The sequence below is a fragment of the Penicillium verrucosum genome (assembly GCF_028828655.1).
Source record: "Penicillium verrucosum strain IBT 35672 chromosome Unknown utg000001l_segment0_segment0, whole genome shotgun sequence".
In the NCBI taxonomy this organism is placed as follows: Eukaryota; Fungi; Ascomycota; class Eurotiomycetes; order Eurotiales; family Aspergillaceae; genus Penicillium; species Penicillium verrucosum.
The window spans coordinates 15,084,585-15,110,768 of NW_026643210.1; the positions used below are offsets into that span (position 1 = coordinate 15,084,585).

General features: G+C 38.2%; 5 protein-coding genes across 5 annotated transcripts; 3 read left to right on the forward strand and 2 right to left on the reverse strand.

Annotated features, from left to right (window-relative positions):
- Nucleotides 1-15,071: 15,071 nt before the first annotated feature.
- Nucleotides 15,072-16,347, reverse strand: N7516_005564 (uncharacterized protein; the record flags this gene model as incomplete). The annotated part of the gene is made up of 2 exons (XM_057218284.1): nucleotides 15,072-16,133; nucleotides 16,186-16,347. 2 exons carry the CDS (start codon nucleotides 16,345-16,347, stop codon nucleotides 15,072-15,074), a joined length of 1,224 nt encoding a protein of 407 aa, XP_057080167.1.
- Nucleotides 16,348-16,835: 488 nt separating this feature from the next.
- Nucleotides 16,836-18,230, forward strand: N7516_005565 (RraA family protein; the record flags this gene model as incomplete). The annotated part of the gene is made up of 1 exon (XM_057218285.1): nucleotides 16,836-18,230. One exon carries the CDS (start codon nucleotides 16,836-16,838, stop codon nucleotides 18,228-18,230), a length of 1,395 nt encoding a protein of 464 aa, XP_057080168.1.
- A 314-nt stretch (nucleotides 18,231-18,544) lies between these two features.
- Nucleotides 18,545-19,493, reverse strand: N7516_005566 (HpcH/HpaI aldolase family protein; the record flags this gene model as incomplete). Its single annotated transcript, XM_057218286.1, has 4 exons — nucleotides 18,545-18,807; nucleotides 18,857-19,092; nucleotides 19,142-19,293; nucleotides 19,344-19,493. 4 exons carry the CDS (start codon nucleotides 19,491-19,493, stop codon nucleotides 18,545-18,547), a joined length of 801 nt encoding a protein of 266 aa, XP_057080169.1.
- Nucleotides 19,494-21,309: 1,816 nt separating this feature from the next.
- On the forward strand, nucleotides 21,310-23,696 carry N7516_005567 (uncharacterized protein; the record flags this gene model as incomplete). The annotated part of the gene is made up of 4 exons (XM_057218287.1): nucleotides 21,310-21,807; nucleotides 21,937-22,395; nucleotides 22,461-23,125; nucleotides 23,195-23,696. 4 exons carry the CDS (start codon nucleotides 21,310-21,312, stop codon nucleotides 23,694-23,696), a joined length of 2,124 nt encoding a protein of 707 aa, XP_057080170.1.
- Nucleotides 23,697-24,452: 756 nt separating this feature from the next.
- hasH (cytochrome P450 monooxygenase hasH) lies at nucleotides 24,453-26,057 on the forward strand (the record flags this gene model as incomplete). Its single annotated transcript, XM_057218288.1, has 4 exons — nucleotides 24,453-24,625; nucleotides 24,687-25,519; nucleotides 25,591-25,655; nucleotides 25,728-26,057. The coding sequence occupies 4 exons, from the start codon at nucleotides 24,453-24,455 to the stop codon at nucleotides 26,055-26,057; spliced, it is 1,401 nt and encodes a 466-aa protein (XP_057080171.1).
- Nucleotides 26,058-26,184: the final 127 nt, after the last annotated feature.

Genomic DNA, 26,184 nt, shown 5'->3' on the forward strand with positions numbered 1-26,184 from the left:
TAGCCCCTCTTCGAAGAATAAGAAATATTAATTCGAAATAAACTCTAAGCGAACGCGGATTATTACCTTACGAACTCTCTAAGGGTTACTTATATTATTAGCCGCTATAGTAAAGAGGTAATAAAGTATATTCTACCGAGATAATAGATCGGCGCGACCTACTAATACTATAATATAGCGGAAATTCTTAAGTATTTAAATAGCGTCTATAGAAACCCGAATCGATTAGTTAATACTAAAAAAAGCTACTATTTACTAGTTATAAGAAAAGGGGATAAATTCGGATAGTTCTTATCTAAATTCCGCTATCTAGTAGACAAAGTATAAGTAGACCTCGATAGCTAAAAGAAGGACCTCTACTATAAACTTACTATAGACTTATAGAGGCTAGTTATCGTAGATATAAATAAGACGTCCTCGTTTAACGAGTTTATCTAGATCTATTTATAGATCTTTAACTGATTAGATATAATCGTTAATTAGGAAAAGAAGAAGTCTATATAAAACTAAGATAGTAGTAGAGAAGGCTTAAAGAGCTATACTACTATAATAGCTATCTCTATTAACCTACTAAGGGCTAAAGATAGCGAGATCCTAAGAGTAAAAACTAAGATTAGCGTAGTAAAGTATTATAAATATAGAAAAAATAGATATTTTATAAAAGACTATTAGTAACGAAAGATAAAGATAGTAGCTATAATCGAGTAACTAGCCCTAATCTTAATAAGCCGGGTAGAGGAGCTCGACGACTTAGTAGAGCTAAAAAACTAGTACCCCTAAGAGAAGTCTCTTTCCTAGATAAAATAGTCGGTATCTAAGCGTTTAATCTTATAAAGAAGATATTCTAACCGAACTAAAGTATAATTTTTTAGATATAGCTCTTATATAACGCTTACGTTACTACTATTATAGCGTTAGTAGATATAGAGGCGGATTACTTTATTATTATCGATATAGATCTAGCGATTCTTCTATTATAAAGATTTAGGGCGCCTATAGAGAGGTTAGAAACGCCCTATCTAATTAGAGGATTCGATAATTAGGATAGACTAATAATTATATATTTTATTAAATTAATATTAGTTATCGACGGCTAATAATAACTATAGCTATCCTACTTAATTACTAATCTTAGAGCTATAAATATTATTCTAGACTAGCGCTAGTTAATATATTATAATATATTACTAAACTATCGGAGATATAACCTATAATAGCTAGGAGAAGCTACTATAGTCGAGGAGGTAGTAAGGAAGTAGAGTATAATTATCTTATAGGAAATCTTAAAATAACTAATCTTAGATCTAGTATACTAAGCCGATATAAAATAATAAGAGCGGAACGCCCGAATAGAGGAAACGCGGTACTCGTTACTAAAGACTTAAAGAGAGGACCGGTAAGATAACCTAGTTAAAATAAAACGCGTATTAACTAACCGCGAATAATCTCTAAAGCCCTAAAGAGATCGGAGTAGAAGTCTAAAAAAGATACTTCTTTTAATAGATATTATAATAATCGGCGTAATAAGATTCGGTAGATATATAAAAAGAAAGGCGGCTAATATCTTTATTATAAATATATATAAGATCGATAAAATCTTAGTCTATAAGTTAAAAAAAGAGGAGCTAAAATAGTAAATCTTAAAGACTTACTATAACTACCTCGATATATTCTCTAAGAAAAACTCGGATATACTACTATCCTTATAAGATAGGATCGACTATAAGATTATAATTAAAAGAGAGAATAAGCTCGGTTATAACCCGCTCTATAAAATATCTATAAAAAAACTTAAAATAGTAAGATAATATATTATCGAAAATCTATATAAGGAATTTATTATCCTTAGTAGCGCTCTCTTTATCTTACCGATTATTATAGTAAGGAAACTAAATAGTAGATTATAATTCTATATAGATTATCGAAAGCTTAATATAATAATAAAAAAAGACTAATATCCCCTCCTATTAATTCCTAAGATACTTAAGATTAAGAAAGGTAAAGGTCTTTATAAAGCTAGATATACGTTAGGGTTTTTACCGAATTAGGATAGACCTAGTATCGGAGGAATTTACGACTTTTAGATTAAGGTTAAGATCTTATAAGTTTAAGATTATACCCTTCGGCTTAATAAACGCGTCGGCGGCTTTCTAAAGATATATAAATAATACTTTAATCGAGTATCTAGATAACTTTATTATAATTTTTATAGATAATATCCTTATCTATAGTAAGGACCCTATTTAATATAAAGAGTAGGTTCGAAAGGTTCTAAAGTACTTATAGAAGGCTAGACTATAAATAGTAATATCGAAGTATAAGTTTAGTATAATAAAAACTAGATTCCTCGGCTTTATTATTAGTACCGAGGGTATTTAGATAGACCCCGCAAAGATTAATATCGTCGCTAAATAATAGGTCCTAGAGATAATTAAAGAAGTTTAATCCTTTCTTAGATTCTATAACTTCTATTAAATATTTATTTAGAACTATAATAAAATTATAAAACCGCTATATTAGCTAATAAGAAAGGATTATTAGTTTAAATAAATAACCGACTACTAGAAGGCTTTCGAAAGGCTAAAAAAGCTCCTAATAAAAATATTAATATTATACTACTATAATCTAATAGCGGAGACTTAAGTCGAAACCGATATTTTAAATAAAGCGGTAGGAGGTATATTTATCTAAAAAGATATAAATAAGTAGTAGTACCTAATATTATTTTTTCTTAAAAACGCTTTCGCTAATAAAATAAAACTACGATATCTACGATAGGGAGATACTCGCGATTATAAAGATACTAGCGGAATAGAGACCTAAGCTAGAAGGGCTATAAAAAGACGAGCTATTTAAGATATATACTAACTATCGGTTCTTAATATATTTTATAATAAAAAGAACGCTAAATAATTAGTAAGCCTAGTAGGTTTAAACGCTAGTACGATTTAGATTTATTATCGAATACCGGTTAGTAGTAAAGAACGCTATAACGGATATATTATCCCGAAAGAATAAACTAGAAAGCTCGATAGATTACTAAATATAAACACTACTATTCCTAAACCGACTAAATAAAAGAGTAGAAACTATAAGCGAATCTAAGGATCTAATAGTAGTTATCTTTATACTAATAAATATCCTAATACCTAAGATAGATATTATAGAATAGGTTAGAATAATAAACGCGGAGTATCCCGATCTTACGCGATATTAGGAAGAGGCGATAAACGCGGAGTCGCTATATAAAATTACGCTAATAGGATTACTAACTTATAATAGCCGATTAATAGTACTAAAAGATAATAACTTACGCGCGCGTTTATTAGATAAGATATACCGCTAAGCGTTAATAACGTATTCTAGGAAGAAGAAAACGGCTAATCTAGCTAGATAATAATACTTCTAGCTAGGATTATAGAAAGACGTAGATAAGTATATAGAAAACTATTTAATCTATAAATAAATAAAACCTTAGTACGATAAGAAGCTAGAGTTACTATAACCGCTACTAATACCGGACCGGTTTTAGTAGTATATTATAATAGACTTTAGATCGTTCTTAAAGAATAAATATAGATATAATATAATATATATTATTATAGACCGATTAATAAAATAGCTAATCTTAATTCCGTACTATAAAATAGTTATAAGCTAAGAGATAGTAAGGTTATTTATTAAATATATATACTAATACTATAGTATACCGGACTTTATAATCTTAGATTAAAGACTATAATTTATATTAGAATTCTAGAAAGAGTTCTATCGGATCTTAGGCGTAAAAAAGGAAACTATCGACTACCTACTATCTATAAACGGATAATTAAATAGAGATTATAAACTAATATATAATATAATAACTAAGACTATTTATAAAATACTATTAAAATAATTAGTCGGAAATTCTACCGATAGTAGACTTTATAGTAGTAATACTTCTATAGGATTTAATAAGGATATCGCTATTTATTATAAAACGCGGGTATTAATCCTATATATCGTAGGACTAGTAAATAGCTAGCCCGCTCCCGAAAACTAGCCTAAAATAGAATATTTAGAAATTCGTTAAACTAATAAAAGATATTTAGGTCTAGACTAAGGCTAATTTAAAATCGGTATAAGATATATAAAAATATAAGACCGATAAGTATAGATAGGAATTAGATTTCGATATAAGCGATATAGTTTTTATTATAACTAAAGACTAAGTAATATAAAAACTAAATTAGAAATTAGATAATTAGACGGCTAGATTATATAAGATCCTTAAGAAATCCGGCTATTTCTTTAAGATCGATCTCCCTAAAACTATTAAAATTTACCCTATCTTTTACGCTAAGAAACTATATAAAACTAGTACTATAGAACCTTTAACCGGATAAATTTAAGACCCTCTAAAGACTATAGTCGTCGAAGACTATAAAAAGTACGAAGTTAAGCGAGTCCTAGCTAGTAAGACCTAAAACTAGAAATTATAATATCGCGTTAAATAGACTAGATATAATAATAATCCGGTATAATACCTAGCCTCTAATTTTATATATACCCTATAAAAATTAGTAAAGTTCTACTATATCTACTAGAATCGGGCGGGTTTATCTTTTAACTTACTAAAATAGGAGGAGTATATAGACTAAAATAAGTTCTAGATTCCCTATCTTAACGATAATAGCCTAATACTACCGGAAAAAGAGATATATAATATTACTTATATAGATATAACTAAGGGTAGCTACCGAATTTAGCCTAGGAAATATAAGATAATCTAGAGCCTTTAACGCCTAGGAGCGTTCTTTATAAACCCCTTATCGCTAATTAATAACTAGCTCTAGTATATAGCGCTAAGAGTATTTAGGTTCGATCTAGAAGATCCTATATACTAACTACCCGGTTAAGAGTTTTATAGGGACCGTTCGGTTATAATTAACTTACTACTAAGTTTACTAGATAACCTACTACTATTAGTAGAGTCTTTATAGTTCTTCCTAAACCGACTAATTAAGTATCGGGAGGAAGACGACTATAAACTACCGCGGGGCTTATAAATAGAGGAGGAATAGGAGATAGGGGAAGGGCCGTTTAGGTTATACCCGTCGGGATTACCGCGCCCGCCGTTTGACTATTAATAGAGTAAAAGGCAAACGCGGGACGGAAGATAATAAATAGGTCAATCAAGGGATTACTTAATTAGGCTTAATTACGATATAGACTTCCGTCTATAAACAGAGGAAAGGATATATATATAGCTAGCTAGTTACTAGGCCTATCCTTTTCCTCTTTATCAATAAGATTCCGAGTTAACACGCATCTTCTTCTAACTAACTAGTCAGTTATAATTAGTACCGTCACACCTTCTAGTCTAGGGTCTCTCTTAATCCTAATATAAGGTCGATTTACTATCTTTTTAGTCCCTCTAGAGTCTCTAATTACGAAAGGTACCTAATATATACTATAGGTATAGAGTCGTTCTAGGGCCACGCCCTTTAATAATAGAGATATAAAGGGCGTAGCATATAATTTGTTTTCTTTAGCGAACTCTCTACTAACTATATTATATTCTACGCTAGTATCTAGATCCGCGTACGTTTCGATACCGTTATATATAGTAATCGGTACGTAAAGGCGTACTATAGTCCTAATAAATAGGTATTAAGCTAGTATATCAGGATCTACTCTAGCTCTTCGACTTTTCCCGATTATCTAGAGTCCCGAATTTTTAATACTTAGATAATAGATTAAACTAAGACTTTCTAGAGGTAATCCTAAGCTTAGTAGTTTTTATCTCTATAAATAAAATAGGCGCTTTCCGGTATCTTTTCGGTACCGTTTCTCTTTTTAAATTACGTATTATTTATAGAGCTTCGTAAATTATCTCGATTATTTAATCTATATCCTTAGCCCCGGCCTTAGGTTCTAAAATCCCTAGGTTATTCTTTACCTCGAGGTTATCCTCTACCCTAGGGGTCGAGGTTTCGACGTAGGAGTAATTTAATATCGAATTAGTATAGTTTCTGTTAGAGTCACGTGACGGCCATATGGGGCCGTAGGTGATCCTGATCCATAGAACTCAGGATATTGTTAGATAGTAGCTAGTTTTTCTTCTCTTCTTTTCTTTCTCTCTAGAGTCTACAAAATCTAATCCTTTAAGGTTAATATTTATTCCTATATAGCCTATATTCTATCTAATAGGTTATAAGCCCTTGCTCGTACGACTCCGAGTATCTTTTCGTTGAAATTTTTAACTAATTAGAGTTTTTCTTTTTCTTTTATAGGACGCGTTTTTCGGCCCGTTCCGTATCTCTACTTTTCGACTATCGATCCTATTATTAATTTTTATCGACAATCTTATCGTAAGTTAATATTTTTATTATTCTAATTATCTAAGAAGCTTCGTTTTCTATAATTAATACTTCGATGCGACGGACGGTACCGGTATACGTATTTCTTTCGATTAAGACCGAAGACGGATACTCGACGTATAATTAAAAATAACTAATTCCTACGATAATAATAATAACGGAGGAGAAGGTTCCTTACGTTCTCTCCCTACTTCTCGCTAGTAATATAATCCTATTTCTAATAATTAGGGATAGTAATATTAATAACGTAATCTTATTAGACGGATATATATATAGGGGACTAATCTTCCGGAAGTAAAGGAGATTAAGCTTAATAAAGGTATTAAATTAGCTTTTAATAGTAGTAATCTAGTAAGATAGAAACGATAGATTATTAATAGATTAAGTATAGCGCGAATCGATTAGGTCGCTAACTATAATCTATCTTATCCTACCGAATTCGATCCCGATTATAATCTATAGAGATATTAGTCGAAGATTTCTAGTAGATAGATTAAAGATCTTCTAGATTAGAAGATTATTATAACTCTTAAAGGATATATAAATAGTTTCCTAATTTATACCGATTATATACTATATAAAGTCGAGTCTATTATTTATAGTACTAGTATTATTAATAATATAAGATATAAGATAATTAAATTCGACGAGATAAAGAGATTATACTTTAGTTCTACTAAGGATTATATTAATACCTACTAGACCTAATATAACTAGCTTAATATATATAAAGTCGAATCTTACCTATTCGGAGTATTATTTATAATACTTCGATAACTAAAAAGGTAAATTTAAATTAGTTACGTTTACTTATAAGACTTTAAAAGATAAGATACTAGATTCCGTTATAAAGAAGGTTTTTAGCGATATATATAAGATATTAATAATTAAAGTACGCGATATTCCTACTTCGTCTTTATTCGATCTAGAAGCTTCTATTAATATTATAAGGAATAATAATAATAATAATTAATATAGAGGTAGAATAAAAGGTCGAGGCTATAATAATAAAGATTATAGAGATAGTTTATATAACTCTAAATTAAATAATAATAATAAAGATAATTAAAATAATTAAAAAAAATAGTATTAAAGTATAAAGAATATACCGCCTAAGGGTAAGTCGATTAATAAATAAGCGGAATAGTAGCGTAATTAATAGCTATAGTATATAAATAGTTCCGAATATATCTATTATAGATATACTAGATATCCTATTAAGATATATTTCTATCTAATAAAAAACCTATTTATAAAGGAATAGAAGCCGCGTAATAATACTTAGTACTATATAATTATATATAAAAGAAAAGGTAAGGCTAGTATTACTTATACTAATATAGCTCGTTCTTTAGAGGATAATTAGATAATTAATAGTAGTACTTCTAAAATAATTATTAGATATCGTAAGGACTTTTATAAATACTTAACTTATAAGCCTAATAAGGAGCTATATAGCTATACGAATACTAATAGTAAGGTCTAATTAGCAATTAGTTATAATAAAGCGCTAATTTAAATTAAGAATTTAGAAGGTAAGATTAAGATAATTCTTATTAATATCTACTATAATATAGTAACTACTAATCGTCTATTTTTATCTAATACTCTTAAAACGGATTACGGTATCTATTATAATCTAATTATTTTAAAATTAGTTTATAAGAATAAAAAGAAAGTTAGATTAGTAAAATAGTTTAATAGTTTACCCTAGATTAATAGCCTACTTTATTAAGAAGTAATTCTAGAGAAGATATAATAATCTTTTATTTAAATAACTTACTTTTATAAACTAAATTCTTCTAATTTAGACTTAGATTTAGATAAAGAGTTTAATCGAATTAATAAATCTATTTCGACTTATAAAATTTATCGTCGACTTAATTATATAAGAAGGCTATATATTAAAGCTTCTCTTTCTAATACTATTCTTTTAGAAGAAGGAGACTAGGTTAAACTTTATAATTTTAATTACGAAGCTTATTAACTTAATAAAGCTAAGAAGTAGATTTCTTAGGATATATAACGATATATAGAGAAGCTAGATATAAAGTTTTATACGGATATATAAACTATAAATCTATCTAGATCTCGTAATAAATATTATTAGATATTAATTATTAATAACTATACTCGATATATCGAAGGACTATACTTTCGAACTAAAGAGGAGATTATACTTTATATAATTACTTTCTATAAGAGATAAAAGATTTTTTATAGACGTTATCTAGTTTTCTAGTAGATTAATAAAGGAACTAAATTCTATAAATTCTAGTTATAGATAAAGAAAGAAGATATAATTTTTAAAATCACGCCTATCTATATATCTAAACCGAATAGCGTTATAAAGCGTATAAATAATTATATTAACTAGATTTAATATATAATAAATATAGACGCTAAGCTTCCTAAATAGCTTTAGCCTTACCGAGTAGATACTATAATTTATATTTATAATTGTTTAGTTAATCCGAAGATTAGAAAGATACTAATTATCTCCTAGTAAAAGGGCCTTAGTTTTAATAAAATAAAGATTAATTTAAAATATCTTTATATATAGGGTATTATCGTATTTATTTATATTCCGAAGGAGATATATATTTAATTAGAGAAATTAGCTATTTATATATTTAGAGGATATCTAGTTAGTTATAAGGATAAGAATAGTTATATCTTTAAGATATAGAATCCTACTTCGAAAAAGATTATTTATTTATAGAACGTTACTTTTCTTAATAAACTTAATCTTAACTCTTCTTAATCGGATAATAATCTAAAGAGGGGTATTTTAGCTAGAAAGCTAGTACCTAAGGATCCTAATTTAGATAATAATACTAGGGTACTTTATAAAAAAGATAGTCTATATATTCTAGATTTTATAATTAAGAAAGATAAATAATCTTATAAAGGTCCGAAGGTTATAATTAGACTAAAGCTAGTTCTATAGGTTTCTATTACTAGTAGATAGCTAGAGATAGTAATTTAGGTTTTAAGACTTATAATTTAATAGAAGTAAGCTTTCGTAGGTCTAGATATACTAGGAAGAGTATAGACTATACTACTTATATTAAAGCTATTAACTAGAATATAGGAGATTGAAGATTAATCTCTACTTTAATAACCGAATTTCCGGAAGTAAGTTAAACTAGCTTACCTTCTACCGCTAAAAAGGTAGGTTATTTAGTAGCTAATTTATTAATTAGTTCTTTAGTTAATACGTTAACGTCTAGTTCTTTAACCGTAGATTTATAAGATAATTCGACGTTATATAGTTAATTATATAGACGGTAGACTATTACTTCCGCTAGTCCTACCGTAGCCTAGAAAATAGGTAGTAGTATCTCCGGTCTTAGAGGCTATTCTAGAGTCTCTAGTTATTTACTAGTTAATTAAAGAGGATAATAGTAACTATAAAGATAATAAATATAATAGTTTTATTTATTAAGGATAGTATATATAGCGAGCTACTCGTAATATAGAAGTTCCTATATAATAGGCTATTCCTACTTCTCCTTAGTATTTATCTAGAGCATTCCGAGAAGATACTCTATAGGAGATTTCTCTATAGGAGATTTCTTTATAAGAGATTTTTCCGTAGGAGGTTTCTCTATAAGAGATTTCTATATAGGAGGTTTATAATCTTATTATTTTAGAGGAAGAATAAGTAGTAGTTTAGTCTAGTTCTTATTAGATTTCTAAGCCTATTTTTAAACTATACGTAGAGACGGTTTCCGAGGTCGAATTACTATAGGAGGTCTTAATTAAAATAATTACCGATAGTTTTATTACTAAGATAGCTTCTATTCCGCTAGAATATTTTATTCCCTAACAATCGAGCCGGATAAGACGATCGCCTAAACGATACGATTTTCTTATAGAACTTACCGAGACTATATCGATTCCGAAAACAAAACCGAAATAAATAAAATAACTAAAGCGAATTATTATAAAGCTAGATATTCTATAGAGTAATAAAAATACTAATAAAGGATTAGATAATAATAGTAATTAAGGTAGGGGAGACTTATAAAGTCGATAGTTATTACGAAATAGAGTACTCCTTTTATTTATAATAGTAAGCCTTTATATATTAAAGACGTTATTATTCCTTAGTCTTATAATAAGGCGATAAATTCTTAATTTTTAGACCGCTAGTAAGTAGCGATAGAAGATTAATTTAACGATATTTATATAAAAAGGACTTTTAATATTATTTATAAGCCGCTAAAAATAGTATCTCTACCGAGTTAATAGGTTTTTAATCTTAAAATAATAAAAGATAATCTTATTTATAGTTTTAAAGCGCGCTAGGTAATTTATAATAACTACTAGTAAAAGAAGGAGGATTTAATCTTTTATACTCCGGTTATTTAGAATATTCTTATAAAGATTATCTTTATACTTATTATATAAAGAGGTTATAAATAGTATTAGTTTAATATAGTAGTTACGTATTTTAATACTTCTTATAAAGATTAAGAGATAGTTTATATCGTTTAACTAGTAGGTTTTAAATACTTTAAACCTAATATCGGAAGTAAAGATTAGGTTTATTAATTATAGTAGATATTATTTAGCCTTCGTAATTCGGTAACTCTATAGAATAAAGAACTTAATAAAAGACTAATTAAGATTAGATTTTATACTCTTAATAATAATCTATATATCTACGTTAAGATATATAATAGTTTAACGTAGTTTCTTCTTATTTATATTAATAATTTTATTAGTATAGCTCCGACTAATAGAGAGATTAAGATAATTTTTTAGTAGGTAAAGGGTTAATTCGAGATTAAGGATATAGAAGAACTATCTTATTTTCTTAGTAGTACCGTTATCTAGGATTATAATAAAAGAATAATTCGGATATTATAATAGATATACTATCTAGAAGTACTTCGCTTAGTAGAAATATAAATATATTCTCTAATTTTAATTCCGCTTTCTCTAAATTATAAATAGAATAATAGTAATAAGAATCCTAACGCTATTCTAGATTAAAAAGGATATACTTTATTCCGGTCTCTAGTCGGTAGGCTTAACTAGCTAGTAGTTAAAACTAAGCCTAATATTAAATTTAGTATTATAAAGTTATAATATCGTTCTACTTCTCTAACTATTAATAATTTATAGGTAATCCGTACTATTTATAGATATCTTAGTAATATAATATACTTTAGTATAATACTAGGAGGGGTAGACGATACCTCGTTCTTTATATATACTAATACTTCGTATAATAATTAGTATAATTTAAAATCGATAGAGGGTACTATTTAGTTTTTCGGTAGCGTACCTATTATTTAGTACTTAAAGAAATAGAGTATTATAACTCTATCGTCGATAACTATAAAGTAGTATACTCTAGATCGACCTACTAGGGATACTTAGTAGATTTTAAAGATTACTAAGATACTTAATCTTCCTAAGGCGGGTAATCTAATTATTATTTTAATAGATAATATTAATACTTAGTTACTAATAAGTAAGAAATCGTATAAGAATAGTATACGTTAGCTTAATATAAAGTAGTTTTTCGTTAAAGACGCTATTTTCTAGAAGAAGATCGATTTATAGCGCGTTAAGACGAAGAGTAACGTCGCCGACGGGTTTATAAAAGCGCTTAATAAAGAAGTATATATAAAGTTTATCTAGATATTAGGTCTTAATTAATCTATATACTATTTTTATAGGTAGATATAGTTTTACGATATATAGGAAATAGTAGAAAATAAGAAAACAAAATAGAGAGTTTTTATTAGTAGAGACAAAGAGATATAGTAATAGTCTTCGTCCTAAAGAGGGGTGTTAGAGTCACGTAACGGCTATATAGGGCCGTAGGTGATCCTGATCTATAGAACTTAGGATATTGTTAGACAGTAGCTAGTTTTTCTTCTCTTCTTTTCTTTCTCTCTAGAGTCTACAAAATCTAATCCTTTAAGGTTAACATTCATTCCTATATAGCCTATATTCCATCTGACAGTTTCCCTATCTTTTCTTATCCTAATAATAATAATTTAAGGAGTCCTTCTTTAGCCTCTAGTATATAAAATAGATATAGTAAAGCGTAGATACTAGCTTTAATATTTTATCTTAGTTTATAGATAAAACGCTATTATTAGTAGTAATTATAATATCTTAGAGAGGTTTTTATAGTTTTATAAATAGGATCTAGGCTCTTTATTCCTCGTTCTAGTTTAGGAGGTAATTCTCTAGCGATTCGAGGTAATTTTTAAAATTACGAGGGTCCTAGTAGGGTTTTATTATAGCCTTCTAAAACTAAACGAGGATATCGGTAATAATATTATAGGAGTTCTTTAGAAGTATCTTCGTCTATTCTTTAAATATATCCTAATCCGATACCTCTTTAGGATATTTCTATTTATAAAATATCTATTTTTCTTTATAGGAGGTATATAGATAATTTATAATAGCGAGGATTTTTTAGATTCCTAAGATATATTTTTTCGGAGCTCTTTTAAAGAGCGCTTTAAAGTTATTTAGCTAATCCTCTCTCTATTTTATACCGAAATCTAGTTTAAATCGGCTAATATCTCTTTTAATCTCTTCTTTTTAGGAAGGTTCGCTTTCTATAGATAAATCGCGGTAGTTTTAAGACCTTCTTATTATTTAACCGAAATCCCGAAGTTTCTCTTTATTTTCTATAACCGCTTTTTAGGCCGTAAGAATATATTCTTATAATACTACTCTAGCTTTATATTCTATAACCTTTTCTTCTAAGCTTCGAAGGGTTTCGTCGGCAATATAAGAGCTTTCTACCGCTATTTCGGTAGTTTTTTTAGGTAGGTCCTAAGTTAGTATTTCCTTCTATTCTTCCGTAGGTAGAAGTATTCCCGATTCGCTACCGGTTTAGGTAGGATACTCTAGCGCCTCGGTATTATTACGCGAGCTACTACGGGTAGTTAGGGGAGCTATTATATCTTAGGTAGTTAAAGAAGAAGAATTAGAATTATAAGAATTTACTATTTTTAGGTATAAGGCCTATCAACCGGGTAAGATACGTTAGCTTAGGAGAAGGAAATAAGGGTATATTGGGCTATATATACTAAGACTAATTCTTGCTAGAATCCAGGGGTCCCGGGGGACCCAAGATTAAAAGGAAATATACGTGCCAAGGCTCGACACCGATCAGGTGACGAACCCCGTACGATTCACACACGTGTCAGAAACTTCTATGAATACATGTGTCGCCTAAGTTCCTGTTTCACCTTTGAAAGGACCTTTATCCTTTACACTTTAACATTAAGAACTATTAAATCATCCTTTAGATCTAGGGGTATTTATCCCCTAGATCTAGAGGCTATTCTTAGTCCTTTACGTTAAAGAGATCTTAATACCGAGGCCGAGGGTAGTAAAATCCTCTATTTTTATACCCCCTCCCCCCCCGAGATCCTAAGCTTAGTCACTAATTCACCCCTAGATATAATTAAGCGGGTTAATAGGCTTAATACTAAGCTTATTACCGATATAGATTATATAGAGTATATTTCTTAAAAGGCTAAGGGTTATATCTAGCGTAGTATAGATACAAATACCCTTTTGGTCTAAGAGCTTAGTCTAGTAAAGGCCTCTTTAAAGAAGGCTTAGTAGTATAAAGTTGCCGCTACTACCCTAAGAAACCGGAAATCAATTCTTAGAACTAGGCGTACCGTGCTTAGCCCTACTAGTACAAACCGAATGATGAAGAAAAGGTAGGAATCGGATTCTAAGAAGCTCGATCGGTAGTAAGCAAAGTATACTAAGGTTTTAGAAGTTGAAGAATAGGCTTAAAAAGAGAGGGATTTGGCCGAAGATAAACGTAAAGCTGCAATGGTAGCTAGGTATAGTAATGGTCCAAATTGGTATATAAACAGCAGTGGGAGTTATTTATAAATAGTGTTTTAGTGCATTGAAATTGAGAAATTTGCTATTTTGTGGGAATTTGCTATCTTGTGGGGCCCACCAACACCGGGTAGGTGGTGGTGGGCCGTGCCACGATTATACTAGTGAACTACATGTATAGATTCAACATGGTGCTTGTGAAGTGAGAGTGGATCGAAATTACTGCCTGGCAATATAAACCAATGAGAGAGTTATGTTTGAGTGGTCAATTCAGTCACCCGTATGCGAGCTCCGACGATCCCAACCATTTCTGGGACAAACGTACTAAGACATTGAGCCACTTAACTAGTTAGTTAACTAGTTAGTGAAGAGGGGAACACTCAAGGCAGTCCATTCAGCACTCGTAGTTCAGTCTCATGCCCGGCTGAGTATACAAAGGAACCCAGGCACGGTGCCCAAGAAGTCAATTCAGAGAGTTGTAGAGGTGTGTTTATTCAATCTGTAACTATCTAGTTAGTTACCTGTATCCTTCCAGGCTTACATAGCATGAATACACGAACGCTTAGTAAAGAAGGGGCAGGCAAGGTCAATGCGTAGTGGAGGGGAAGGTCCCCCCACTACAATAGTCATTATTGACTTCTCTTGTGTCATTTGTTCTATATTTAAACGGATCGAATCCATCTCTAAGGAGGTTGATCGTATTAATTTCTGCCTAGGAATTTTAACGCTAGTAGTAAGTTAGTCCTAATGTAGTAATGTTGTTTTAAATGGTGGTTTCAAGTGGAAAAAAAGACCACTGCTGAATACCACTCTGACTTGGGATAGACTAGCTACGGCGGCTGTCATCTTGGTTTCAAACAACTAAACACAACCAGTTTTGACGACTTCACTAATAGCATGCACCACATAGTCGATGTTACCCTCATTCAGTCCACACACACTCATCCGACCCGAGGGCAGCAGATAGACATGAAAATCCTTTTGAAGTCGAGACACCTGCTTCTCCGTCAACCCCGTGTAGCTGAACATCCCAATTTGCTTCTCAACATGTGACCAATCCTCCAGCGTCTCCTTCTCCAGCCGGTGTCTCAGCAAACCCCTCATCCTCTGGATACGTGAGCTCATTGTATCCAAGTCTGTTTTCCATTGAGCCCTCAGACCCTGATCCCCAAGGACAGTCTCAACAATACTCGCCCCAAAGCGCGGTGGATTAGAATACTCCGCTCTCGAAATCAACATCAGTTCAGATAGCGCACCCTTTGCCGAAAGATGCCGCGGTACAACCAGATGTAGTGCACCCACACGTTCGCCGTATAAACCAAAGTTCTTCGAGAACGACTGAGCAATACATAGGCCGGGATGCGTCTTGGACGCGAGGACATTCTCTACAAAATAACGAACCGCCCACGCATCGCCGTCAACATCGCCCGTCGCGAAGCCCTGGTATGCACTGTCGAAGACGGTGAAGACTTTCCTCCGCTGGACGAGATCAGAGACCTCTATCCACTGGGCCCTTGATAAGTCCACGCCGGTGGGATTGTGCGCGCAGGCTTGCAGGATGACGACGTCATTGGGTTCGGCATGGTTCAAGGTATCTAGCATCCCGGTTATATCTACTTCCCTTGTGTCTAGAGAGTAGTACGGGTACTCTACAACCGGAACCCCGGTCATCTCCCAGATAGACTTGTGATTAACCCATGTTGGGGAGGGGATGAAGACGCGATTAGGGCGGAGGTGACGGGCCAGGAATGTGGCTGCGAGATGGTTTGCGCCTGTTCCGGAAACCGTTTGCATTGAGACTGCGCTGTCTTGGAGGTTGGATGCAATGGGGCCGAGGATGAGGTCCTTTGCCAGCTTGGTGAAGGTTGGGGAGCCTGCTATGCCCAGGTATTCGTGGGTGGTTTCGCTAAGGCGTTGCTTTGCCTATTTGCATCGTTAATGGCTGTTTTACTCCACAGAGCCATTTTGGACGTACCTCTTTGACGCTTGGCAGAACCCAAGGTTTTCCATTCTCGTTGCGATATGCTCCGGCGATTAATGATACCTTGTTTGGGTGAGGGTCTGCTTCGAAGTCGGCCATCAGACCGAACGCAATGTCCGCGGGGGCAATCTGCAAGTCAAGATATTGCTTTGCCATTTTTGAGTTTGGTCTTTGAAGCCGGTGGTCCCTGTTAACTGTGGGGTTGACTGGTTACACTCTAGAGCCGAAAAGTGCCTTGGTACTTGTATGAACCTGGAGAGGATAATCTATTAAAAATAATGATATTTGGACATTAATACCTGGGCAATGATTATAACGTTCAGTGCGAAACGGCATAGTCACCAGTTGCCGAGTCATCAGGTCGGGATGGACTTCATCACTGTCGACCAGCTTTGTCGAGAGAAATTGACGGAACAATAGAGGGGCAAATGTCGGAAAGTTCTCCTTACACCGATTTGGGTGTTCAATGTCCATATTACGTACATGCCTATAGACGAAGCTGATATCCAAATCGGTGAAATAGTGTCTTGCCGACATCCATGAGTGAACGCTCAATACTTCGCCTTTGAAAATTAATATAAGCCACTTACCTTCGACGATTGTTCTATATTTCTATTCTTCACTCAATTACCCCAGTTGGCACAATGAACCAGACCAGAATTTTGGACCGACTTTCGGCGCTCGACACCAATACAGTGTCTGATGCCTTGGACTTTCTCGGTCTCAAAGGAGCCACATACGGCTTACAACCACTCTGGGACTGTCCAAAGATTGTCGGACGCGCCAGTACAGTTAAACTGGGCCCGAAGACTGATGCTGCTCCCACAGCTCATCTACTCACCCCGGTCATAGATGCGGTAACTACGGATGATCGCATTCTCGTCATCTCCGGCGGCACCGAAGGCATCTCATGCTGGGGTGATATCATCGCCAATGCCTCGAAAGTAAGGGGCATCCGTGGAACCATCATCGACGGCATGAGTCGTGACATCGACGGCAGCCGTGACGTTAGCTATCCCCTTTACGGCCGTGGCGTGACTATGATCAGCGCGCGCAACCGCCTAGTCCAGGTTGATTCCGGCACGCCATTGCAGATGCGAGGCGTTACCGTCCACCAGGACGACTATGTGATTGCCGATCGCTGCGGGACAGTGTTCGTCCCCGCTAAGAGCATCGAAGAGGTCCTAGAATATGGCGAGCGGATCGATCGTCGTCAGACACTTATGGTTCAGGCTGTTCGAGCCGGTCAACCAGTGTCTGAGGTTATGCACGACACGCAATTCGAAGCTATTCGCCAATCCGAAGCCATTCGCGAGGGTACATCGTTACCGACAGTCGCGGCATCCGCGCCAGCCTTCAAAGAAAACCCAAAGAAAACGAGCCCAACGGACCAAGAGTTGGTAGCGCTGTTTGCCGATTTAGACACCCCTGCGGTCTCTGACGCACTTGACAAACTTGGAATCTCTGGACAGGTGTTTGGTATTATGCCTTTGGCAAATTCCAACAAAATTACCGTCGGGCCAGCCTTCACTGTACGTTACGTACCCGCCAGCGACCCGCCAGGAAGTGTTGGTGATTTCATCGACGATGTTGCCGTAGGCGATGTCGTAGTTATCGACAATGGTGGTCGCACGGATTGTACCGTTTGGGGCGATATCATGACTCAATACGCTGGCTTGCAGGGTATTGCCGGATCAGTTATTGACGGTGTATGTCGAGATGTGAACCGTGCGATCAACGACGACTACCCGCTCTTTACTGCTGGGCGTTGGATGCGAACCGGAAAGGATCGGGTTCAAGTGGGAGGTGTTAACGAGTCGATTGGTATCGGCAACGTTCGTGTCGAGCCTCGCGATATTATTGTTGCCGATGCAAATGGTGTCGTTGTTGTTCCTCGAGGTCGAGCACGCGAGGTGTCCGAAGTAGCGCGGAAGGTTGAGGAAAGCGAAGCTGGTATCCGGGAAATGATCGCTGGCGGAGCCACAATCGCTGAGGCGCGACAGCAGCTCGGTTATCACACGCTACAGCGTAAGGAATGAGGAGTAGCTGAAAATGTCATCAGAAGCCTGTCTTTCATTCTTTGTTGGGGATATCTGATAAACGTTCTAAGGGTGTATTATGTTTGCTACTTACATGAAACACCTCTACTCGTTCAATTAAAAAGTAGTCTATAGTTATAACTTTGTCATGTAGGTATATTGTGATATATCAAAGGTATTCACCAGTTGAGCACTTTATGCTGCCCATACTAACCTAAAATGTTTGTCTTATGCTAGTTATTGATTCTACATGTAAGCACTTTAACCATTGAGATAGACACACATCAAGGTTCCCTCGTCTAGCATATAATCTATCATGAGCGCGCAATTTCTAGCTCAGCTGTGTACCAATTTTGCATCGCCCGAACATCGTAACTCATCGCTATAGTATCGAACACTTTCAGATGTTCCTTACACAAAGTCCCGTTGTTTGACAATCGACAGACCCATTTGCCATGTTTTCTAGCTGCTGCGACGATCTTTTCGATTGCGTCGACAAACTCGGGCTCGTCCCCTTTCCCAGGGAGATACCCAAGGACCGATAGAGCAAGGTCGTTTGGCCCAATAAAGATCATATCTTGACTAGATTAGCGAAACCATTCTTAGGATTGGAGTCAGTCACTTACCGACACCCGGTACAGCACAGATAGCGTCAACATTCTCGACTCCCGCCTTTGATTCAATTTGAAGACATATGATAATCGTTTCATTCGCTGATTTCATATATGTCGGAATATCCGTATCGTGAGCGATAGCTGGAAATGCTGAACCTTGCCCTCGAAGCCCCTGTGGGGGGAATTTTGAATGAGACACAATGGTCCTGGCTTCTTCCGCTGTGTTGATTTGAGGTACAACGATACCGCTGGTCACATGTTTAGTGGGAGAATGGTAGATTAGGTGTTGTCACTCACTGTGCACCAGCATCTAGGGCTCGTTTAATCAAATCTACATGGGTCATTCTCAGACGAACAAGCGGCGACACCCCCAGCGCAGCAATGGCGGCAGTCGAGCTGTGCATGGAATCATCGCTAATATATCCATGCTCACAATCGATAATAATGCCCTTTATGATCGTCAGTGGGGAACGTTCATCTGTGGAGGAGAAATGCTAACATCGACGCCGGTCTGAGCCACAACCTGGGCTGTGCGGAAGGACGGAAGCCCCAAAAAGGTCATAATAGGTTTTGAGCCAGCTCGTAGAGCATTAAGGAGGCGTAGCCGAGGGTTTTGGATTAAGGTCGTCATGACCGATGGATATGACATCTTGGTTGAGAGTATTTCTCGATAGTCCTGCCAATGCCCATAAAACCACTGTCTTGGGGTCGTCCGAAGACAGTGTTGATGCAGAAAGAAAGAATCAGTACAGGTGTATAGAGAACGACATGGAAATTATCTGTTGTTCGGTATCGGGAAATCAAATTTATCCCGAGCGCATATTAAGGCTAACGGCGAAAATAAAGATACAACCGAGCACGATAATATCCTATATGTCAATCCACTGGAAATCCCTAGCAGGCCCCGCAAAAATATTTCGGAATCCAGTAGCAACCCTATCAGTTGTCGCTTTCAAGCCAAACTCACCATTCTCGGCGACACGGCCGCTATACCGAGCCCGCCTATCAACCAAGAAGTTTATCAGGTCGATACTTCTATCAACGCGCTCAGTCTAGCATCCAGATCTGCGTCTCGGTCCGAAGAAAACCAGTGGAGAGTGCAATTGTGGTATAGACACACCTTTATCAATACTCTACCCTCCCCAATCTTGCTGCTACCAAGGGTTCAAACATGATGGGCGGCCACCATCCCTGCCTTTGTCTAGGCTACGAACAACAACCTAAACAACGGCTCATAGTGTCACAAGCCAGGTCTTCAATCAAAGAAGGAGTGCTATTCAACTAAAATACTAAATAGAGGGAAAAGAAGGAAGCAGAAAATGGAGGGATATCTAGGTAATCTGTGGGAATAAATACGGCGTCTTTTCCACTAGACCATAACAAAAACCTCGGTTCCTGTTTAGGGCCTAGGGAGGCCATATCCCAGTCTGACATAATCTCCTGGGAAGGAGGTAGCGGACCCCACTATGCAAACCATGCAAACAACATGCCCGTCCACGGGCCACGGACCCGCAATCTGTGGGCTAAGGTTCTAAGGTTGGAATCCACCTGGAAACCTTAGAAGATCTTGGAAACAAACAACCTCGGAAGTTTGGGAACATCCCAGTAGCATATGGTAGTACGTGCCAATACAGATCACACGTAGAGCAGAAACAAACATTGGAAGTCACAGTGGCTGCTTGGCAAAATGATTGGATCTAGACGGATTACACCGGTCGGGTTCGGGGCCGGGCAGCTGCGCATGCTTGTCTATACTCTGTACAGAGTACGGAGTATATTAGACTGGAATAGGAAATAGGGGGTGGCTGGATTACTACTAGTAGTCTAGCTAAATGCTACCTCAGCCCTAAGCTAGGATTTTAGGGACGGAACCGACGTTACGAGTTTTCCTATCGTATCTGTATATAGCGAGTGTGGTTCTGGGACGTGTGTATCCTGGTATTTTTCGACCTTGATACGGATTCACTTTTTGCAAATTAATATTTAGGGGATCTCAAAATAGTGAAAGTAGCAAAATTAAAAATTATATAAAATTGCTATCTTCAAGGTGTACACTACACCTCTAGTACCATACTAGAATATAGAGTAGCTTATGTGGGTGAAATAGTATGGTCCTAGGATTCTAATTGACTAGAGTAGTTCCGATGTCTGCGTGTTGGAGCGTAAAATACCTGTATGCACTAGTATGTACCGTTCGCATAACAAAAACATTGACCCCCCTCCGCAAGAAACACACGAAAGAAACTAATCCAGGAGATGCATATCTCCTATGGCCCTAATTTTACAGGCTCCGCGCTTCAGCATGGCTCTGGTTTGCGTCAAAGGTGAAACTTATTCTAATTAAAATCCCACTGGGGTCCAATTTTACCAGCTCGAGCTGCTGCTGCTAGCAGCGTGCGGATGCTTTAATAGTACATCTAGTTCGCACCGGCACATTTCCCATTTTTCCTCCCGTCTCTTTCGCCATGTATGCCTTCCCCTTTCACCCTAAGGAATCCATTTTATCCCCACCTGCAGCCCTAAGTAGCTTCTCTCGTCCAATTACCTCTTGTCTGCCATGTCGTAGTCGCAAGGTCAAATGTGACCGCCGACAACCGCAATGTTTGGTGTGTGAGCGAGGCGAATATGCCTGTTCTTACGTGTCGAAGCCCCAGTCGCCGGGGCTGGCCTCAGAGTCGGGCCGGATCACCAAACTAAGCAGTGCCCCTAAGATCTCTTCATCCACGCTAGCGCGAATCAATCCTGGTCTTCAGCGTCTTGGTGACTTCATGGCACAAGCGAAAGCATATGAGGCACCGGAGTATAGTCCCTCGTCGCTGGACTCATTCACACCTGCACAATCGACACCCGCCCCTCATAATGCATCACCTCCACGGCCGCAATCGCAAGAAGATGCACTGATTCTCGATAATGGAGTCCCCCACTTCATCTCCGGCAAACATTGGGCCTGGATGGCTGCAGAGGTGTGCTCTCCGTTGTTCTTGAAGCTTATGCTTATGCCAAGGCAAAGCGGTACTAACTAAGCCTCTGCTCCCTTAGCTCCAAGGCATCCAATCGGTTATTGCAGAATCTCAGAATTCCCCCCGGAACAGGCGCTCGAAGATGTTATCTGGGACGCGGATTCCCCTATAGCTAATGGTGCTACCTTCTGGCCCGATACACGAGAGGATTGTTATTTGCTCCTGAATGTTTTCCTGGCTAATGTCGACCCGATTCACCGAATTGTCCATCGGCCGAGTTTGGGCCGTCGGTTTGACACATTTGTTCGCACCCATTACCTTTTAGAGAACGATCACATCCCTATCATGACGGGGACTAGTAGCAATATGATTTTCCACCCGAATAACATGGACCCATTCGAGCCGCTGGCCATGTCCATCTTCTATGCGGCCGTTAACAGTATGAAGGATACCGACATGGTCACCGCGTTCGGCACTAATAGGTCTTACCTCCTGAATCGATACCGCACGGGAACGGAAGTGCATCTGAAACGGCAGAAATTTATGACCTCAAGGAGCTTTGAGGTTTTGCAGGCATTTGTGATTTTTCTGGTAAGTCTCAGGGAAAGAGGAGGGACAGTTCCTATATTGAGCTAAACAATGTTTATACACTAAAGACCGCGCAATATCGGGAAGATGACCTGGGAAAGGTATGGCCGCTGACTGGACTGGCTATTCGGATGGCGACAGTCCACGGACTCCACCGGGACCCTTTAGCCCTACCGCTGGGCACGATGGATGTTATACAGGTGGAGCTGCGCCGCCGCCTATGGGCGCAAATCTGCTACTTGGATTTTCGCGCAGCGGAGGATCATGGGTTTGCACCTTCGATTCACGGGTCGGACTTCGATACACGTCGACCTGTCAGCCTAGATGACGTCGATCTGGTCGAAGGGGTGGCGCCCTCGGTTAGACTCTCGGATGTCCCTAAATTCACTGACATGACCATATATCTTCTTCGGACCACCGCAGTCCAGTATTACGGGCGCATTATTCAGGTGACGCATGCTTCGCGAAAGGGACTACGCACCAACCCCCGCGGTGTGGGCGAGGCCGAAGCATTAACGGAGCTACTAGGCCTGTTCAACACTGCTGAGACTATCGCCAGCGAGTTTGAGAAGGATCTGGACGATCTCGTTCGATACTGTGATAAGAGGGTGAGTATGCAGTCAATGGCCTTAGACTTGAAAAACCACTTGAAATCCAAATTCTGGGTCATGTTCTGGATTCAAATCCCCCGACAAGATCGTGAGAAGGTCATCAGTCCCGCTATGAGAAGAAAGTTAGCCCTCCGACCTCCCCCAAACCAGGGAAAGTAAATATGTTTTCACTGACAGTATCAAACGTCAAGTATATTCGTCGATGCCGCCACAGCCGTCGAGAACTGGTGTACAATCGCCTCCAGCAAGGCCTGTGAACCCTTCCAATGGCATATATTCTCCCACGCCGGCTTCTACTTGATTCTCTACGTACTCTCCGAACTCCGCAGTCCCGGCTTCCAATCCCCGGAGTGGGCCGATCTCTGTCAGCGAGGCCTCCAATTAGCGAACGCCATCTACGAGATTCGGGGTCAGCATACCACCGGTGCATGGCCCGCAATTATTTGGTTGGTGAATCGGATTCGATTCCAGCAGGGCCTCGGTTCTGGTATCGCTAGCAACCAGCCAACTGGGACTGGTTTATCTGAGAACAATTCTCCCATGTCGAAGGAGTCGTTTCCTGCTGCTCCTCCAGGCTCGGCTGTGATAGGCCTTGAGACGACGGATTTCATGGGTCTGGTGAATCTGGAGGAGTTCGATTTTGCGGACTTCGCCAGTTTGGGTCCGATGGGGTACCATGGGTTGTCACAGTGACTGATTGCTGGGCTTGATGGATCGGCCGATTTAATTACGTTCATGCGGAGCATCCTTTGTGGGATATGGTGGAAGAGTTTCTCATTTCTCTTTCTGGGCGAAGTGTTGGAGAAGGGTGGAGCGCGGATCGATTGAGTGTATAGTTTAGATCGTATATATAAACCCTGCACTATGTCATTTGGATATACGCTAGCGTTATATGCTGATTAAGAGCGGCTCTATGAATCGAGGTGTCCCAGTTTAGTAGTCGAAGCGACAACACGCAATGTGGAGAATAGGAAAACTGGGACATTCATCGGGACAGCGGTGGGAAAAGGAGACGTGTATTCATCACCTACCGTCGTAGGGCACATTGTCTAGCTTGCCAAGGGGAACTATTCTCGGTGAATAAACTCGGCGCCGCGACCATTGCAGGATTGACAAACTGCCTTGTGCTCCGAAATAAGCCCTGCGCAGAAGTGTCTATAGTAGATCTTCGCTCACCATTCGTTGTGACAGGAGCATCAACGGCGTCAAGACTTCCCTCGATTTGCATCTCTCGTACCTCATGGCTTTCCTCACGGTTCTCCCAGTAGTGAGCCATCCCCCACTACAATGGCTCGTCCTGGGAATCTCCTTGCCTCTCGTGATTGCATATTTCTTCGGCGATCGCATCGTCACGTTTTACCTGAATGTGAGTTCTTCGCCTGCCCCTGAACGAGGAAGAAGAAGATGGGATCATAGCATTAACCGAGCAGATAGTGCATATATATCGGCATGTCCCCTGTAAAACCCGTCAACGGGGAAAAGCAGCAGATGTCCGGTCCTGACTATGTTCTACCGCAAGGCCAGGGAAGGGTCAAGATCATTGCCCCGGCTCAGATGAGTGCCAAATGGCGTGCAAAATACGGATCCATTTATCGAGTCTGGAACGGCACGTGGCCTGAAATGTGCGTTTCTCCCATACCCACGTTGAAGACCTGATATGCTACTGATACTTCATGCCTGCAGCGTCATTACTGATCCCAAAGATGTAGAGGCTTGGTTTTCCGGGAAAGGAGAGCACAGCAAGTTTTCCTATGAGCCTTCCGGAGCCCTGTTTAATTACGCCATGGGTCATGCTGTCGGGCTGGTCAATGGCCAAGATTGGAAGGTTTTGCGCAAGTTGCTGGATCCCTACGTCAACTTCTCGAGCTCGGCAAGGCTTACCCCAATGGTCTTGGAACGGGCAATCGAGCATGTGCAAACACTCCGCACACGGACCCTTACTCCCACCAAGGAAGGGGAGACTATCGTCAATACGTACCGAGCCGTGCAGCCGTACCCGTTTTTTACTCAATTGGAGACTTTCTATGGACTCTTGACTGATACCCAGAAAGATGAAGTCTGGTCGATCGGTCAGATCTTTCTTACCCTCTCTACCTGGACCGTGGAGCAAGGCCTCACACGCAGTCGAGTCTTGAAGTATATGTACTCATGGGACTCGTGGAAGCTGATCCGGGAATTCGATCGACGATGGCGCATATTCAACCGGGGGATCGCCAAGCAGAAGGCGACAGAAATTGATCTGCCGATTGTCAAGCTGTGGCAGAACATCCAAAACGGTGAGATGACGGAGGACCAGCTGATTCACACCTTTACAGAGTCGATCTTTGCGAACCTGGATGTCACAACTTCTGTCATCACGGGTTGCATTCTGCATATTGCCAAGGATAAGCGGGTCCAGAAGAAGCTTCAAAAAGAAATCGACGACCACAAGGATAATCTAGCAGACTATGTCAAGCGGCAGGATACTTTTATGCACTGTTGTTTCCTCGAGTCGATCCGGCTGGAGCCGATTCCCGGTGAGCTTTTTGTCCTTCACCCATTTCCGCGTAATTGCTTTGGAATGACTGGATTAACATGGTCGATGTAGCCTTTTCCCTTGCAGGTCGATGTTCTGAAGACAAAGTGTTAGGAGGGTATCATATACCCGCCAATGTAAGCGACATCTTCTTCCTTCCTCATCCCCGTTGCTTCCCCTCACACGAACTAACCCACGATTGCACGCAGACCAGCGTCGTCATCGATGCACACGCCATTAATATCCACAACCCCTACTGGGGCCCCGAAACAAAGGAATACCGACCGGAGCGCTTTGACGGCCTCAACGTGAGGGACATGAAGTACAACCTATCGACTTTCGGATATGGCTCCCGCAAGTGTCTTGGTGTCCACCTGGGCGGGAAGATGGTTCGTAGCATCCTGGCTGCGTTGTTCGGACAGTATGACGTGGATCTGGAGGGCCAGATCAAGGACGGGGATGATGAGTTTAAGACGGATAAGACGAGCTTCTTTGCCCTCTATCTTGATAATATTGAAATGACACCGAGAGACCTATGATCACGGGGTGTGCGATGGATGGGTCGTTGCGTGGATTTAGTAGCTAAAAGTCAGTACCTGTGTCGACGGGTGAGGTTTCGCAAGCTAGTTTAGCGGACTGCCTTAACCCCTATCGAACATTTGTGGT